General features: G+C 35.3%; 1 protein-coding gene across 1 annotated transcript in view; it reads right to left on the bottom strand.

The window, feature by feature from the left end:
* Window positions 1-730: 730 nt before the first annotated feature.
* CFAP69 (cilia and flagella associated protein 69) overlaps window positions 731-20,253 on the bottom strand; it is a 68,465-nt gene continuing 48,942 nt past the window's right edge. The window contains exons 16-23 of the mRNA XM_060156076.1: window positions 10,691-10,772; window positions 7,905-8,097; window positions 6,764-6,901; window positions 6,110-6,186; window positions 4,720-4,917; window positions 2,915-3,001; window positions 1,514-1,618; window positions 731-1,017 (exon numbers count right to left, since the gene is read on the bottom strand). Of these exons, the coding sequence (XP_060012059.1) occupies window positions 847-1,017; window positions 1,514-1,618; window positions 2,915-3,001; window positions 4,720-4,917; window positions 6,110-6,186; window positions 6,764-6,901; window positions 7,905-8,097; window positions 10,691-10,772 (1,051 nt within the window). The 3' untranslated portion in view covers window positions 731-846. The remainder of the gene's footprint in view (window positions 1,018-1,513; window positions 1,619-2,914; window positions 3,002-4,719; window positions 4,918-6,109; window positions 6,187-6,763; window positions 6,902-7,904; window positions 8,098-10,690; window positions 10,773-20,253) is intronic.

Raw genomic sequence — 20,253 nt, 5'->3', positions numbered from 1 at the left:
TTAAGGAAGAGAAGTAGCATTAGAATTTATTTATATATTAAGAGTTAAAACATGTTTATTTTAGTTTTATTGTTTAGCTTATGAATAACATTTGCTTTTTATAGGAGAACTTATTTTACTTTGACCAACACATTTGTTGCAAATATTTTTGCTGCCCAGTATTTATATATACTTATAACAACATATATTAATAATATCCTGATTCCCTACTCCATCCATATGCTTTGGATGGGATTGGCTTCCTTCTGTCTCTGAGTGCAGGCAGTTCTCAGATCTGGCCAAAGTCGTGATGAATGGTTCAGGAGTGGGCATATGGCCAATCAGGGGTCCCAAGATGCAGAGACAGTTGCAGAGACTGTTGAGAGATAGGCATGCACTCTTTTCTACTGGATATCAACCTGGGAGAATATAATTCAGGAGCTGCTAGGGAAGGAGAAGAGCCTACTCACAGAGTTTCAGTTCCTAGATCCAACAATGCCTGTAGTTTTAATCAGTCCTAGATTTGATAGCCCCAGAGCCTGTAAAAGTTGGTTTTTTTTGTTTTTGTTTGGTTTTGTTTTTTGGCTTAAACCAGTTGGAGTAGTTCACATCAATTGAAAGAGTCAACTGATACAACATGTTTTACAATTTTCAGTTAAGAGAATTGTAATCTTTAGAAAGTAATTGATGATAACTCTTCTCACAGTATGTGTTGATATTTTCAATAAAAATACATTATATGTGCTTTTATTTTAATAGTATTTTACTAAGATATTTATTCTAAAATATTTGCTTTACATTTATATATACAGATATTTAACTAAAAAATTATAAGCAGAATTTATTTCAAAAAGTCTCCAGAGTATTTTATGCGGGAACGCTCTTCTCTGGCTCATTCACAGTTTTTACTGCTTTTACTCTCTGTAAGGCTCCTCCTCGAATAGGAAGTTTTTTAAGAGCAATATCTGTATCAGCCAGAGGTCCTCCCACTAATCGGGCAGGAGTGCTTTCCACTGTTACTACATCACCAGAGGGCACCTAAAAAAAGCAAAAGTAAATATTTACGAGTCCATTTACAAAATTTTTCACTAAGAGGAAAACCCACTCATCCTTCAGCTAACTTTGGAAGAGACACAAAATGTACATAGTAACTAGGAGACAGCATGGACTAATGGAAAAATAAGGGCTTTGGAGCCTTTGCAATCAGGGCCAAATTATGTCCATAATAGGACACCAGGAACACTGGAATATGGCATGGATCTATTTGCCAGGCAAAGGACGCACTGCACACTTTCTGTCAAAGAGATGTAGAGATATATTTTGACTAGTGTTTATAGCAGTTTCTTGGGAATCCTGGAGGGCTGGGTCTGGTCTAAACCAGAACTAGGCAAGGGTAGAGATAAATATGCCTTAACTATTTGATATTTGAACAGCAAAAAGAAAAAATATGAGACAAAACCCCATAGAAATAACACTCTTTGGGGATTAAATTTAATATCTACTAAGAAAAGTTATGGAGAAAAAAAAATCTTACTGTTGTGTGAAGGCCTTTAATATCTGTCGGGTGAAATACTGCATTTGGTGGATGCTCACTGTATCTAGAGGATTCTATACCTTTCTCTTGAAGTCTTTTTGCTTTCTGAAGATTTTTAAATTAGAAAGAAAATAAATTAATTGCTATTAAAGCATTAACTATGGTACTTACAATGAAGTATACAAAATATATTTAATTGTGTCTGTTTTATGCTTTATTAGTTAGCACTAGCATTTACTCATTTACTCATTTAGGCTAAGAAAATAGTTATTAACAAGTTATATCCTTTGTACATTGCAGAAAACACCTGAAAATGTTACTGAGATTTCCATAGGTACTGGTAATATATGACCAAGGGATAAAGCAGGTCCTAAGGAAATCAGGTTCAATTTTTTGTACATAATTGAATAAGCTACTAAATTTACAATAGATGATACATGTTTTCAAATTATTTTGCATAAATTAAATACTAATTCAGTACACTTAAATGTTTCAAGCATTCAGGATAATGCAAACTATATAATTTGCTGCAGTTACAGTCAAGCTCAATAGTTGAGGCACTAGAACAGGCTAAATTCGAGGTAACAAATTATCTGCATGGAGGGGGCTGATTTTAAAGTTGGGAAGAACTTTTAGTGACAAAGGGGAGACATGGTACCTTGAATAAGCTTGTTCTTAATTTTGGTTTTGCTATTTTAATGATTCCACTATTTTCGTGTGCTAATATAACATTTAACAATTTCATATCTAGAGGAAGAATTGTAACATTATATAAAAGTGTATCCCAAGTATTAATGAAAAAGTTGGGAAAAAAGTAATGAGATTTTGGAAATCTATGCTGCTTCTTACATATTTCAAGTGAACAATTAGCATTATAAACTGTTTAGATTAGTTTCCAGTTTATTGCTGAAGCAGGTTATCACATTTTCCCAAAGGGGTGTTTATCCCAAATTCCCACTTAAGCTTTAATATAATGTTTCTTTTGGTGGTCACAGAGGGGAAGCATCCTTGAAGGAGAGAGTAATATGGACAGTTGTTTTTTGTGTCCTTCACTCTGCTTCTTACAGAAAGGATCAGTAAATAAGAAGGCTCAGAATGGAAAGTAGGAGCACATTTCTCCTGCTTATTCCTGGCTAACTCTCATCTCTTTTATGGAAACCAGGAACACCATCCTTGCTTCGCTCCCCCCCACTGCTAAGCCAAATGAAACTCAGAGTGGTATCTTCTGTAACTGTGAAAAATGCAGAGTTTCAGTTAACGCCCTAAACTGGAAATGAGGATCAATAGTGTTGGTATTCCACAGAAAGATCAACAGAAAAAGGTGAATGAATAGTTATCCCTGAAAAAGTCTGTCAGAGTTGACTGTTTGTTGTGGATATTGTAATATTTTAAAAATCCTACCTTTAAAGTTTTAACATTTGATGTTCTAGCCAAGAAATTTTCCCATGATTTATTAGCCAATTCTCTTTGCTTGTGTGTGGCTTGTACCTGAAATAAGAAAGATAATTAAGAGTTCCAGTTTCTATGAAAGGATACCAAAGGGCTTGAATACTTGTATTTTGAAGGAAGACCTAGTTTTTGCCAACGTAAATTTTAAGGTCAACTAGCAAAAGGGTTAGAGTTTAACAACTTAAAAAACCAAAGTCTTAAAATGGAAAAAAACTCCTTCCCGCACTATGTGGCCAAGGTTTGAACTGCTTCCCATGAAACGTAATGCAAAACTGTTGCTATAAAAATACAAAATATGAAAATAACAATAATCCTTCTCAGCAAGACTGATTGTTTCATGTGATTATCACTTGTGAAGACAGATTATAACCCAGAACAAGCTACATAAATGACCCAAGAGCAAATTCACAGGAGAAAATAAAGAGTTTTCTGCTGCCACTGATAAAAGTTTAGGCAAGATTATATTGGTAAAAGTGCTTCTAATTTACACCTTCAGCAAGACAGCAATTTTGTGAGAGTGCTGAGTTTGTTGTCGTGATGCAGTCTAGGGAGGTAACTACTGACAAAGGACAAAGACTATGGTTCACAACAGGCTCTCCACTAAATATATATATATAATCCGAGGACACATGCCCTTGGTTGGTATATAATAGACTATTAAGTTTAAATTATGAACCTAAGAGTATTTAATTAAACAACTGCTAAAAAATAAACTGGGTCAGAGCCATGATAACAAATCAACGATAACCAACAAATCAGCAATAGCTAGCCCACACAGCAGAATCCTGCCAATTCAATAGAACGAATGAGGAGCAAGAACTTCTAACGGGGTACTCCACTTAAAAGCAAATGAATGGGTTAAACGGCAGCATCCTGGGAATAAAAACTCTTCACAAACAAAACTTTTAAGCAGGGAGTTATCTAAGAATTTATAGGTGGATGCTAAGTTCCACTAGACTGAAGATGTAGACATTTAATAGTAGATGTAAAAAGATCAGGCAATAGAAAACACTTTGGAAATCACCTTAAAGTGTTTTAAATACTTAAGTTTAATCATAAAAGATCACCAAGCAGAAGTGGAGAATCTACATCATCTTTGTATCTGTGGACAAGTTCACTTAAATAGTCACTTAACCTATTTGCTCAAAAACTTCTGATGTGTTGTTTCTTACCTGTGTAAAGCTTTGGGAAAATGGCTTATATTTTCCTGACAGGCTTTTTCTGATTAGCTAAAGTCAGAGACCAGATTTGTAGAGTGCTCACAGTATGTTTTGGCACTGAGGTGAGGAGAGGCTTGTCGGTGTGCCTATGATTGGCATGCTAGTAAGGGCCTATCACAGAGTGAGGGACGAGGGCCAACTTTCTCAATGAGGTTATACATACAGTCACAGAGAAACACCATTTGTCAGAATTTGCTAAGTGTATACATTTAAATAGACCACAATTTTTGGAACTCTGTTTGACCTTTCAAAAAATGGAAATGTCTCAGGTGTCTACCTTTTAAAATGTAAGCCTGTAGAAATCAAATTATAATGCCATAAAGCAGCACTGAGTATAGTAATTGAATTTCAAGCTATTAATTCCATGTTTTCTTTAAAAACTATACAAAGACACTGAAAGTAACTATAAAAGAAAATTACAAGGTAACTCTAAGTGCTGAAGCATTCACAAGTAAGGCAAATACAACTTATGGATAACTTCAACTAGTTTATACATTGAAATTATTTTCTTGTGCCTCAATGGCATCTGTGGCTTACTTTTGTATATACTTTTTGTTCATTTTGCACATCTTGGCATGCTTGGCTTTCAATCATCTCGCTTTGCAGAGAAGCAACCATCTTTCCAATATTTTCTGATGCTGTTATAATAGATTCCAAAATTTTTTTGTCTGTAGTGACTGGTCTTAACTTTTCTAATTTTATTTCTTCATATATTTCATTCCATATTTCTCCAATCTGTTATAGCAAAGTTTAAAAGAGTTTTAAAAAGTTAAATTAACCAAAAATAAATAATATAATTTTACATAACCTAAAATTTATTTGGGTGATCATTCCAAAGTTAACACTTAACTGAACCAGCTTCTCCTAACTTACTCCTTGGGAATAAGTTAAATGCATTGACAATGATTTGGGGCAACAGTTACATTTGAGTATTCAGAAGTAATTTACCTAGTGTTTTTCAATGATAGGTACTCACGGGTAAGGTTCCACTACCTAAGTGTAGTTTATTGCTATCATCACTGCCCTCTCCTTTATAGACACTGTTTTCACAGCTGCACAAGTTGTTGCTTTAGTCTCATCCTCCTGAAGTACAGATGCTTTCCTTCCTAAAGCCCTGTTTGAAGGCTAGGTCAAGCTGAATTTGTAGAACAATGAACATGGGGATTCCCGGGACTCTAGTACCCAGCCACCCTGAGAAATAGGGCCTTGTCCCTCACTTTCCAGCTAAGGTAATACTTGAATCTAAAACTCTTAGCATGTTGGTTTCATCATGCTGTAGCTCCATCTCATATTCTGGGTTATCTGGAAATTACTGTGCTTGAGTATGTTTAAATTTAGAGAAAAAACATACATCCAGAATATGGATAAAATTCAGCCTTGTTTTCCTTTCTTATAGAGGTTTATTCATTTACAGCATTCAAATACATAGTACTAATACTAGTAGAAGAGAATGTTTACTTGGAAAGACTTTCCTAAAATTTCAAAGGCATTTATTTACCAAAAAGTATATAACCAGCAAAGTAAGCAACTCCTTAACTGATATTTGATCATCATACAATGTACTGATAAAATAATACTTTAATAAGTATAAATCATTTATTTTAATAAGTAATAATTCATTCAATTCTACCTCTTAATACCCTAGCTCTTAATGCCCTCTAAAGAGAAGAAATTATATTTTAAAGATTCTGTTAGGCTTCTATGTCAGTAACTTCCATCTTCTTTTATAAATTAATAGTTGGATGAAATCTTATCCCATGGAAAATACCCAATCAGTTAATTGTATGTTCTTTGAATAGTATCAGATGTAAAATGAGAAATAAAAACTACACAGTTCATGGATGATTGCTCACAAATAAAAACAGATCTTTCCCAACTGATGTCTTGCCATACTAGATTTTAATAACAAGGTTAAGAAGGTACTCACTTTAAAATCAAGGTATCTATGTATGATACAGAGGGTAACAAAATCTTCAGCAGATAAGCCAGGTAAATTTTCAAAATCTAAAGGAAGTTTATAAAGAGAGATTTACTTTAACAGAGCAAGTGATTCCAAAAGGCATATATTTATCATAAAAACAAATGCAAATGATTGCTTTTGATTTCATCCTGATTTATGAAAAAGTTACTTCTGTGAGCTTCTGGCTTCCTCCTATAACAAACAGCTGCCAGGTCATCCTTATCTAGTCATTAGAAGAGGAATACTTTCTGTGCTGTGGTCAGACCATGATATTGTACTTTCACAATCTGAAGAGTGAGGACTTTTTCTTTAATAAGAAGCAAGGTCAAGTCCTCAGGTGATTCAGAATTCTAGTGTTTAAGCCTAACCATCTAAAACTAACTGCCTTTAATCCTGGCTGCACTCTGGAATTACCTGGGGAGCTTAAAAAATACTGATGCCTGGCCCCAAACCCAGAGCTTAAGGGAGTAGCCTGCGTATTGGGATAACAATAGAATATGCATTTATCTGTATAAAGGGAATTTGTTCATCATATATGAAAAATGGACTCCAAAGTGAAATCAATTTACAACACTCAGCAAAAAAGAGAGGCTCTTGTGCATTTGACGAGTAACTTCTTACCTAGTTTGCCCAACACAGCATAAATTTTTGCTCTGATATTCTCAGCAACATCCATAACTGCAATGGTTGGGCAGTTAGCAGGCAGTGGTGTGATTTTTTGCTCTTCTTGAAAACTAGTAAATAGAGGTTTCTTTGTATCTAATCATTGGATATCATGAAAATATAGAAAGGACAGATAAAAACTGTAGTAAATTAATACTTCATTTTAAGATTTTAGTCTAGACATCATAAAATATATAAAAATATTGTAAGAGTACAATACTGCCTGATACATGGTTACTCCTTTAAAAGCATAAATAATCAATAATTTCTTCCCCATTCTGTTGCAAAACTTAAAGCTTTCATTTTTAACTATTTATGTAAAATATAAAAATTTCACAAAATTACTTTTTTTAAAGTAAAACTTTCACATAAAAAACTTTTCTAATTTTGAGATCCAGAAATTGAACACTGTCAGTTTAACAATGATGTAATTTGCTTTTGGTTTCTATATATTATGCTATGAATATAAAAACTATTTTATGATGTTATAGATCAAAAGTTAGAAACAATAAAAATGGTTTGAAGGTAGAAATCATCAGAAGTTAAAGGAGAAAGTATTTTCACTTAAAAATAAACAATACTAACAGATGAAACTATAATAAGAATTGTAAGAGGTTTAGAAAATATAATGTAGCATTATAAAATAGATAAATGAAATATAAATTCTGGTACTATTAACTTCATTAATTTAGAGTCTAGTAATTAAAATTTATGACCATTGGATTTATTTTTATTTAAAAGTTTCTTCTTTCATATAAAAAGTAAACTGTATAAATATGAATCAACAGAAATGTACAAAATACAATAAAAATTGTTCTCAAGCACTCAACTTATGTCCCAAATTTTATTGGTAAATGAAATATTACTGAATATACTTACAAAAGCAGGTAACTCAAAGAAAGTTCTTTAAGAAGTATTGTTAAGTTTTTTATTTTCAATTTAAAGAATATAATCAAATACCATTTCCTGAAAATATTCTATAAAAATATGAACCTGCTACTAATTTACTTAGTATGGTGTAAGGCCCCATACTTTCCTAAGATTGCTTTTTAAAAATACGGATCTAATTGCTTTTACAAACAATTATAAATACACTTACCAACGATCTTCCCATGTTTATCACGTTTTACTCCTAGTTCTTTCTCTTCCTTTCTCCACAATTTAATTAAAAGACTAGCAGCTGTTTGATCCTTCTTCCCTCGCCAAGCATTGACATAAGCCACAGTTTTGGGATTATCACAAAATTCAACCATTATTCCAAGTATTAGATTACAGAATTTTTTTTGGTTCAACTTTTGCAAGGAAACAGAAAAAGAAAAATGTTGCAATTAATATTTAGAATTATTGTCTTAAAAAAGAAAGGAGAAACTTTTATATTAATCAGTTGGATTCTTCTAAATGACTGCCTTATAAAATTAAGACTCTAAGTATGATTTGTGACCATCTCCTATTAAAATAAATACCATTGTAATGAGTCCATTTTCAAACATTAGGGATTCTTAAAAAATAGAAAGAAAAAGATTCCATATAATTCTGATGTAGTCATAAACATATGTCATGAACAAAAATGTAATTGATTTAGCTGAGTAGGAAAAAGAGAGATTGTCAAAATAAGTGAAAATGTTCATTTTAAGTGGAGCAAGGTAAATGGTGCTATGCATAGGACTCTGTAATTACAGGATCTTTCCAGTTTACCTGCTTAATTAAAGTTTGTAAAGTTGTCTCATCCTAGCTATAACCTCATTGTTACTAAGATACCAACTGATGGTAACTCCAAGTGGCAGTCACATGTGAAAATAAATCAAAATGAGGTATAATTTTGTATTTTGAAACTCAGCATCCATAAAAGAGTATTTAAGCACTTAAGAAAAATTATCGTATTAAGCATATTTCCTCTGTTTTCCTGCAAACAGTTTTCAGCAAACCAAAATTTAGGTATAGAGAAGTCCAACCAGAGCAATGGCCTCCACACAGTAATGGTTTCTGTGTGAAATATTTTTGATTGATTAACTCCTACAGTATACTGCTAATAGAATATAGTAAAGGAAACATGTAACCTGTTGTCTGAATTGCAAACATTATCAGTTTCCTCTTTCATTAAATTAAGGGTAATAATATTACCTGCTTTAGAGAGTTATTATGATGAGTTATATGAGACTGCCTGTCACACAGTAAACGCTCAATGATATTTAACCTTTACTAGCAACTACCATTTCACACTGAATAAATATTTTAGCAGATTGTATTAAGCAGAATCCTCAATCAAATGAGTTTTTTACTCCGATACTTCACATTCAGGAGGAAGAGGCAAATGTCAAGGGTTGAAGTTTATACAGGAACTTCAGTAAAGAAGATTTGTAATTTGTAGTTAACTTGGTTGGTTTAATCCATGTTAAGTGCAATCTAATAATTACATTCATAACTATAGAAAACACAACAAAAATATCTGTCAGGAACTATTCTAACTAATGCATGTATATGTGTACACACACACACATAATCACTCACATAATCCTTCCACCAATGCATAAGGTAGATAAATGTTATCTCTGAAGAAATTGGTAGCAGAGATGTTAAATAATTTTTCAAAGTTACACAGCTAACAACTATTAGAGGCTTCAGTCAGACTGATTCCAACCTGTGCTCACAACCACTGTGTTATATGGCCTCTCCTACCAGCCTTCATGCCTTTCCATCCAAGAAACCCTGATGGTGAAGGAGAGTGGACACAAGTAAGAAATGTCTTTTATGTCTTCTATATAATATTAAAATAAAATATAATTGTTTATTATGTACATGCATAATATCATTCCTTGCTTCCAAATCTTAAGTATAAGTTAGATTCCAGAACGATATGCCAAATTAATGTTGTAGCTTTGAGAATCCCTGACACTGACCATGTGCCTCTGGGCATACTTGTACACTAGTCAGAGAAACACGGTGAGCTGTATGTCATTTAGGACTACATACGTCCTTCTGTATTATGTTCAATTTTCTGAACTTTCAAAGGGTTTCTGGTTATGACTCATTCAAGGTGGGTTATTTTTATTATTATCATTATTATTTACTTGTTTTTTGTTTGTAGTGTTTTATATCTAATGAGTTCACTCTCATCTCTAGTGTAAACTAATTTTCTTTCAGAGTTAAAAGGACACAGATAACTTTAGTATCTTTGCTAAGTCAAAGTAGGTTTGTTATTCTGTTAATAAAATCAAGAATGGTGGCAATCATAGGCAGTGACATAGCTAGAACTCTGCATGAGAATATCTCCCAGAGTTTTACTGAAACAAAAGTATACTTTCTCTTTCATATCATCTTAACTATGGACCCACTTAGAATTGAGGCTAGTAGGGGATTACTGTAAGGATCTTTGCCATTCTTCTCAGCTGCCTTCCTGGAAGGCTTAATATGCTCACTTCTGCTCATTCTGTAAAACAGTATATGACACACTAGATTCTTCACATTACCTACAAACTATACACAGTTTTTTAAAAATGCTGGTCTTTACTCCTTTGTCTAAGGTGACCCTTTTAATACTAAGAGAAGAAGCTAGAAGTTATTAATAAATGATTATTGATTTTTAAATAATCTAGCTGTTACTTTAAAGTTTCATGGGGAAAAACAAAACAAGACAGAACAAATTCTCGGCTGTCATGTGTTTGGGAACACTGACCTAAGTAAACTGGTTTCTTCACTGGAGGAATTTTCAGACTCTACTATGCCAATGCATACTATGAAACTCCAGGAGGGATTTTTGTTTAAAACAAATATTTGAACACTATTTGAGGGCACATTTAATCACAGAGTAGTGTTCTGTGATACTCAGTTTGGAAAGTTAATAAAGACATTTATTTTTTGTTTCACAATTGTTATAATCATACTTACTGCCATTAAATCCAAAAGGAGAAAAATGCCTTCCTTTTCAAGAAAGTAATCCTCTGAGGGGTAACATCCCAAAATGCAGCACCTTAAGTAAAAAGAAAGTTATTCATTTAACAAGGCTTTATTGTTCAATTCAAGTTGTGAGTCTATTTCTATTAAAAAATCTTCTCAAAGAATATTTTTTCTTCATTTCCTTAAATCAAGTAGTTAATTTCTTTGCTTAAAAAATTGAACTTTGGGGCTTCCCTGGTGGCACAGTGGTTGAGAGTCCGCCTGCCGATGCAGGGGACACGCGTTCGTGCCCCGGTCCGGGAAGATCCCACATGCCGCAGAGTGGCTGGGCCCATGAGCCATGGTCGCTGAGCCTGCGCGTCCAGAGCCTGTGCTCCACAACGGGAGGGGCCATGGCAGTGAGAGGCCCACGTACCGCAAAAAAAAAAGAAAAAAAAAATTGAACTTTAAAGAGACTTTGTCAGTGTAGTTTAATTTCAACTATTTAAACACTAATATTGTTTAATTATTTTTCATAACTGCCTATTTCTTTTCTGTAGATGCAATATTCTCCTCTGCTTTCCTGATATTAATTATTCTTAAAGGTCTCCCCTGTTGCTCTATTAACTTTTTCTTCAAGATTTATTCACTTACTGTCTATCTTTTACAGTGCTAGCATGCCTGAAACATTTGTTGTTTTTAATTACATCCCTTCTTTGCGTATGATATTATTTGCTGAAGTGCCTGCTGCTTAGGCCTGTGCAGCTCATATGGAGTGAGGGACTGAAGCTGCTGTCAGGGCTACTTTCACTGTTTTCCTGGGTGGGGGGTGGATATGGGCTGAATAGGCTGGTGCTGGTGGTGGTGTTGGTAAACAGAGCCTAATCTCCCTCTAGCCCTCCCAGGCCTTGCAAGCCTGCTGGGGTCAAACTGTATTGTATACCCTTCCTATTTAACATAGTATCTATCTATCTATCATTCAATAATAATGTGATAATTATTTAACATGGATCCCTCTTCAAAAAAAAAAAGAGACCCGGGCTTCCCTGGTGGCACAGTGGTTGAGAGTCCGCCTGCCGATGCAGGGGACACGAGTTCGTGCCCCGGTCCGGGAAGATCCCACATGCCGCAGAGCGGCTGGGCCCGTGAGCCATGGCCGCTGAGCCTGCGTGTCCGGAGCCTGTGCTCCACAACGGGAGAGGCCACAACAATGAGAGGCCCACGTACCGCAAAAAAAAAAAAAAAAGAGACGCTGTTTCTGCTGGCTGTTTTGTGACGGTGGTTGTGTGAGGGTCAGTGCATAAAGGCCATCAGCTTGGCCCCTCTCACTCTGGTGCTTCCAGGTTTTACAATCTATGGCTATGAATCACACTTTTTTTTTTCCCACTTTTGAAGTAGTACTGTCTGATGCCTATCATGGGCTGCCTTTAGACTCTTTAATTCATAACAATTACAAAAAGAGAAAAAAATAGAACATGCTTCTCTGTTCAGAAATTAAATAATATACTTCTAAAATTCACATAGATTGAAAAAAAAATCACACTGAAAATAGTTTGAACATAATGATAATACAAATAGAACATATGGAAACTCGGCTTACAGGAGATTTTACAGCCTTAGATGGATATATTAGAACAGAAGAAAGGTTGAAAACCAATGATCCTGGCATCTATCTCAAGAAATAGAAAAGGTTGAGATTGGTTCAAGATGGTGGAGAGGAAGGACGTGCTCTCACTCCCTCTTGCAAGAACACTGGAATAAAAACTAACTGCTGAACAGTCATTGACAGGAAGACACTGGAACTCACCAAAAAACATACCCCACATCCAAAGACAAAGGAGAAGCCACAATGAGATGGTAGGAAGGGCGCAATCACAATAAAATCAAATCTCACAACTGCTGGGTGGGTGACCCACAAAGTGGAGAACACATTCCACAGAAGTCCACCCACTGGAGTGAAGGTTTTGAGCCCCATGTCAGCCTTCTGAAACTGGGGGTTGGGCAACAGGAGGAACAATTCCTAGAGAATCAGAATTTGAAGGCTAGCAGGATTTGACTGCAGGACTTTGACAGGACTGGGGGAAACAGACTCCACCCTTGGAGGGCACACACAAAGTAGTGTGTGCATCGGGACCCAGGGGAAGGAGCAGTGACCCCACAGAGACTGAACCAGACCTACTGCTACTGCTGGGGGGTCTCCTGCAGAGATGGGGGCAGGTCTGTCTCACCGTGAGGACAAGGACACTGGCAGCAGAAGTTCTGGGAAGTACTCCTTGGCGTGAGCCCTCCCAGAGTCCGCCATTAGCCCCAAAAAAGACCCTGGGTAGGCTCCAGTGTTGGGTTGCCTCAGGGCAAACAACCAACAGGGAGGGGACCCAGCCCCACCCATCAGCAGGCAAGCGGATTAAAGTTTTACTGAGCTCTGCCCACCAGAGCAAAAGCCAGCTCTACCCACCACTAGTTCCTCCCATCGGAAAACTTGCACAAGCCTCTTAGATAGCCTCATCCACCAGAGGGCAGACAGCAGAAGCAAGAACTACAATCCTGCAGCCTGTGAAACAAAAACCACATTCATAGAAAGACAGACAAGATGAAAAGGCAGAAGGCTAGGTACCAGATGAAGGAACAAGATAAAACCCCAGAAAAACAACTAAATGAAGTGGTGATAGGCAACCTTCCAGAAAAAGAATTCAGAATAATGATAGTGAAGATGATCCAGGACCTTGGAAAAAGAATGCCGGCAGAGATCGAAAAGATGCAAGAAATGTATAACAAAGACCTAGAAAAATTAAAGAACAAACAGAGATGAACAATATAATAAATGAAATGAAGACTACATGAGAAGGAATCAATAGCAGAATAACTGAGGCAGAAGAACGGATAAGTGACCTGGAAGACAGAATGGTGGAATTCACTGCTGCAGAACAGAATAAAGAGAAAAGAATGAAAAGAAATGAAGACAGCCTAAGAGACCTCTGGGACAACAATAAACGCAACTACATTTGCATTATAGGGGTCCCAGAAGGAGAATAGAGACAGAAATGACCTGAGAAAATATGTGAAGAGATTATAGTCCAAAACTTTCCTAACATGGGAAAGGAAATAGCCACCCAAGTCCAGGAAGCGCAGAGAGTCCCATACAGGATAAACCCAAAGAGAAACACGCTAAGACACATAGTAATCAAATTGTCAAAAATTAAGGACAAAGTAAAAATATTGAAAGCAGCAAGGGAAAAATGACAAATAACATACAAGGGAACTCCCATAAGGTTAACAGCTGATTTCTCAGCAGAAACTGTACAAGCCACAAGGGAGTGGCATGACATACTTAAAGTGATGAAAGGGAAAACCTACAACCAAGATTACTCTACCCAGCAAGGATCTCATTCAGATTGAATGGAGAAATTAAAAGCTTTACAGACAAGCAAAAGCCAAGAGAATTCAGCACCACCAAACCAGCTCTACAACAAATGCTAAAGGAACTTCTCTAAGTGTGAAACACAAGAGAAGAAAAGGACCTACAAAAACAAACACAAAATGATTAAGAAAATGGTAATAGGAACATACATATCGATAATAACCTTAAACATGAATGGATTAAATGCTCCAACCAAAATACACAGGCTTGCTGAATGGATACAAAAACAAGACCCATATATACGCTGTCTAAAAGAGACCCACTTCAGACCTAGGGACACATACAGACTGAAAGTAAGGGGATGGAAAAAGATATTCCATGCAAACAGAAATCAAAAGACACCTGGAGTGGCAATACTCATATCAGATAAAATACACTTTAAAATAAAGAATGTTACAAGAGACAAGTAAGGACACTACATTATGGGGAAGGGATCAATCCAAAAAGAAGATATAACAATTATAAATATATATGCACACAACATAGGAGCATCTCAATACATAAGGCAACTGCTAACAGCTATAAAAGAGGAAATCGACAGTAACACAATAACAGTGGGGGATTTTAACACCTTACTTACACCAATGGACAGATCATTCAAAATGAAAATAAATAAGGAAACAGAAGCTTTAAATGACACAATAGACCAGATAGATTTAATTGATATTTATAGAACATTCCATTATACTTTCTTCTCAAGTGCGCAAGGAACATTCACCAGGATAGATCACAACCTGGGTCACAAATCAAGCCTCAGTAAATTTAAGGAAATAGAAATCATATCAAGCATCTTTTCTGACCACAACACTATGTGATTAGAAATCAATTACAGGGAAAAAAACGTAAAAAACACAAACACATGGAAGCTAAACAATACGTTACTGAATAACCAAAAGACCACTGAAGAAATCAAAGAGGACATCAAAAAATACCTAGAGACAAATGAAAATGAAAACACGACGATCCAAAACCTACGGGATGCATCAAAAGCAGTTCAAAGAGGGAAGTTTTTAGCTATACAAGCCTACCTCAAGAAACAAGAAAAATCTCAAACAATCTAACCTTACATGTAAAGGAACTAGAGAAAGAAGAACAAACAAAACCCAAAGTTAGCAGAAGGAAATAAATCATAAAGATGAGAGCAGAAATAAATGATATAGAAACAAAGAAAACAATAGCAAAGATCAATAAAACTAAAAGCTGGTTCTTTGAGAAGATAAACAAAATTGATAAACCATTAGCCAGACTCATCAAGAAAAAGAGGGAGAGGACTCAAATCAATAAAATTAGAAATGAAAAAGGAGAAGTTACAACAGACACCGTAGAAATACAAAGCATCCTAAGAGACTACTACAAGCAACTCTATGCCAATAAAATGGAAAACCTGGAAAAAATGGACAAATTCTTAGAAAGGTATAACCTTCCAAGACTGAACCAGGAAGAAGTAGAAAATATGAATAGACTAATCACAAATAATAAAATTGAAACTCTGATTAAAAATCTTCCAACAAACAAAAGTCCAGGACCAGATGGCTTCACAGGTGAATTCTACCAAACATTTAGAGAAGAGCTAACAGCCATCCTTCTCAAACTCTTACAAAAAATTGCAGAGGAAGGAACACTCCCAAACTCATTTTATGAGGCCACCATCACCTGATACCAAAACCAGACAGATACTACAAAAAAAGAAAATTACAGACCAATATCACTGATGAATATAGATGCAAATATCCTCAACAAAATACTAGCAAACAGAATCCAACAGCACATTAAAAGGATCATACACCATGATCAAGTGGGACTTATCCCAGGGATGCAAGAATTCTTCAATATATGAAAATCAATCAATATGATACACCATATTAACAAACTGAATAAAAACCACATGATCATCTCAATAGATGCAGAAAAAGCTTTTGACAAAATTCAACAACTATTTATGATTAAAACTCTCCAGAGAGTGGGCATAGAGGGAACCTACCTCAAAATAATAAAGGCCATATATGACAAACCCATAGCAAACATCATTCTCAATGGTGAAAAATTGAAAGCATTTCCTCTAAGATCAGGAACAAGACAAGGATGTCCACTCTCACCACTATTATTCAACATAGTTTTGGAAGTCTTAACCACAGCAATCAGAGAAGAAAAAGAAAGAAAAGGAATCCAAATTGCAAAAAAAGAAGTAAAACTGTCACTGTTTGCCAATGACATGATACTATACATAGAGAATACTAAAGATGCCACCAGAAAACTACTAGAGCTAATCAATGTATTTGGTAAAGTTGCAGGATACAAAATTAATGCACAGAAATCTCTTGCATTCCTATATACTAATGATGAAAAATCTGAAAGAGAAATTAAGGAAACACTCCCATTTACCATTGCAACAAAAAGAATAAAATACCTAGGAATAAACCTACCTAGGGAGACAAAAGACCTGTATGCAGAAAGCTATAAGACACTGATGAAAGAAATTAAAGAGGATACAAACAGATGGAGAGATATACCATGTTCTTGGATTGGAAGAATCAATATTGTGAAAATGACTATACTCCCCAAAGCAATCTAGAGATTCAATGCAATCCCTATCAAATTACCAATGGCATTTTTTACAGAACTAGAATAAAAAATTTAAAATTAGTATGGAGACAAAAAAGACCCCGAATAGCCAAAGCAGTCTTGAGGGAAAAAAACGGAGCTGGAGGATTCAGACTCCGTGACTTCAGACTGTACTACAAAGCTACAGTAATCAACACAGTATGGTACTGGCACAAAAACAGATACATAGATCAATGGAACAAGATAGAAAGCCCAGAGATAAACCCACGCACCTATGGTCAACTAATCTATGACAAAGGAGGCAAGGATATACAATGCAGAAAAGACAGTCTCTTCAATAAGTGGTGCTTATTGTGGTGCTTAAAACTGCACAGCTACATGTAAAAGAATGAAATTACAACACTCCCTAACACCATACACAAAAATAAAGTCAAAATGGATTAGAGACCTAAATGTAAGGCCGGACACTATAAAACTCTTAGAGGAAAACATAGGAAGAACACTCTTTGACATAAACCACAGCAAGATCTTTTTTGATCCACCTCCTAGAGTAATGGAAATAAAAACAAAAATAAACAAATGTGACCTAATGAAACTTCAAAGCTTTTGCACAGCAAAGGAAACCATAAACAAGACGAAACGACAACCCTCAGAATGGGAGAAAATATTTCCAAATGAATCAACAGACAAAGGATGAATCTCCAATGTATATAAACAGCTCATGCAACTCAATATTAAAGAAACAAACAACCCAATCCAAAAATGGGAAGAAGACTTAAATAGACATTTCTCCAAAGAAGACATACAGATGGTCAAGAAGCACATGAAAAGCTGCTCAACATCACTAATTATTAGAGAAATGCAAATCAAAACTACAATGAGGTATCACCTCACACCAGTTAGAATGGGCATCATCAGAAAATCTGCAATCAACAAATGCTGGAGAGGGTGTGGTGAAAAGCGGACCCTCTTGCACTGTTGGTGGGAATGTAAATTGATACAGCCACTATGGAGAACAGTATGGAGGTTCCTTAAAAACCTAAAAGTAGAATTAACATATGATCCAGCAATCCCACTACTGAGAAAACCATAATTCAAAAAGACACATTCACCCCAATATTCATTGCAGCACTATTTACAATAGCCAGGTCACGGAAGGAACCTAAATGCCCATCGACAGACAAATGGATAAAGAAGCTGTGGTAAATATTGACAATGGAATATTACTCAGCCATAAAAAGGAACGAAGTTGAGTCATTTGTAGAGACATGGATGGGTCTAGAGACTGTCATACAGAGTGCAGTAAGTCAGAAAGAGAAAAACAAATATCATTTATTAACACATATATGTTGAACCTAGAAAACTGGTACAGATGAACCAGTTTGCAGGACAGAAATGGAAACACAGATGTAGAGAACAAATGTATGGATACTAAGGGGGGACAGCGGCAGGGGCATGGGGGTGGTGGTGTGATGAATTGGGAGATTTGGATTGACATGTATACACTGAGGTGTATAAAACGGATGACTAACAAGAACTGCTGTATAAAAAAATAAATAAAATTAAATTCCAGAAAAACAAAAGAAATAGAAAAGGTGAAATTGAATGAAAGAAAAAAACCTACAGAAATTAATTAAATATAAAACAAAATAAAATAGAAATAATAATGCACACAAATTGATTCTTTAAAAAGACTAATAGGGCTTCCCTGGCGGTGCAGTGGTTGAGAGTCCGCCTGCCGATGCAGGGCACATGGGTTCGTGCCCTGGTCTGGGAAGATCCCACATGCCACGGAGCAGCTAGGCCCGTGAGCCATGGCCGCTGAGCCTGCGCGTCTGGAGCCTGTGCTCCGCAACGGGAGAGGCCACAGCAGTGAGAGGCCCGCGTACCAAAAAAAAAAAAAAAAAGACTAATAATATTGATCAACTCCTGGTGAAACCCATCAAGAAAAAAGCCAGAAGGAGAAGGCAGAAATGATTAATACCAAGAAAGGAAAAGAAAGCATCACTTGGTATCCTACAGACATTAAAAATCCTAAGAGGATATTACAAATAGCCTTATGAGAGTAAATATGAAATTTCAGACAAAATAAATGAGTGCCTAGGAAAAGACATCAGAGCCTATGCTAGAAAACCTTAATAGACACACACATATTAAAGAAATGAAATCTATACTTCAGAATCTTTCTACAAAGAGAACTCCAGGCACAGATATGAAATCTATACTTCAGAATCTTTCTACAAAGAGAACTCCAGGCACAGATGACTTAATTGGTGAATTCCACAAATTATTTAAGAAAGATATGAAAACAATCTTACACAAACTCTTTCTAGAAAAAATATTTCCTGTTTTCTGAGGTCAAAATAAACTAAATACCAAAACCATCCATGGAACATTAATAAAAAGGAAAATTAAACTCACATTACATGGTACCAAAAAAAAAAATCTAAAAACATTAGCTAATTGAATCCAACAACATAGAAAAAGAAATAATACACCATAACCAGATCAGACTTATTCAAGGCATACAATGTGATGGACCACATTAACAGAATAAAGGAGAAATACTATATGATATCTCAATAGAAGTAAAAGTGTTCGATAAAATGTAAAGTCCTTTCATGATGCAAACGAATAGACAAGAACTCCTCAGTTAAGTTCCTAAGAAAAGGAAAAAGATCCGATGCCCAGTGTTACTAATTAAACATTGGACTTATTACTTATCTCTTAGCCAAAGGGATTTGAGTTGTGCTGTAATAAAAGACACAGATAAATAAAATTATTTATCTTTATCTTAGTATAACTGTGAGGTATTAAATAAAAAAGGGATAAAACATCAAGTCATTTTCTGCAGTAACTACTGAATCCCAATGTACTGGTAGATAGTAAGGATGGTACTCATTAATATTCATCTCTAAATTTTTTACTATGCTTAATACAGCACTTTGGTCAATAAGACTTTGCTATTGAAACCTAAGATCAGGTTATCATTTTATCACTATATCCCTCTCTTCTCTGCAGTAAAAAAGAAACTAGATATTTGATTAGCCCCATTGTTTATGTGTATCTGGAAGAGAGCTGAGTATTCTAGCTCTCTATATAAACAGAGAATTTGCAGGGGATAAATCTAGTTACTTCATCTTATGGAAAGTAATATTCATCAGAGTTTCCCCCCACCCCATGTTTACTGAAGTATAACTGGAATTTTTTAATCTGCATATAATTATTATATATAATTTGGTGAGTTTCCACATACGTATATACTTGTGTTACTATCACCACAATCCAGGTAATAAAAATATTCATCACCTCTAAAAGTTTCCTTGTATCCCTTTGTGGTATTTTTTTTTTTTTTTTTTTTAGTAGTAAGACCACTGAACATACTAGATCCATGCACTTAACAAATGTTTAAGTACACACAACACCTTACCTTAATTATAGCCGCTATATTATAGAGCAGATCTATGGGCAGTGTTGTACTGCAGATCTCTGGAATTTACTAATCTTGTATGACTATAACATTATACCTAGTGAACGATAACACCTCATGCCTCCCTCACTCCATCATTCCACTGTCTACGTACTGTTATCTACT

The sequence above is a fragment of the Lagenorhynchus albirostris genome, chromosome 8 (assembly GCF_949774975.1).
Source record: "Lagenorhynchus albirostris chromosome 8, mLagAlb1.1, whole genome shotgun sequence".
NCBI classification, from domain to species: domain Eukaryota; kingdom Metazoa; phylum Chordata; class Mammalia; order Artiodactyla; family Delphinidae; genus Lagenorhynchus; species Lagenorhynchus albirostris.
The sequence above is the reverse complement of the archived record's forward strand: the minus strand, read 5'-3'. Positions and strand labels throughout refer to the sequence as shown.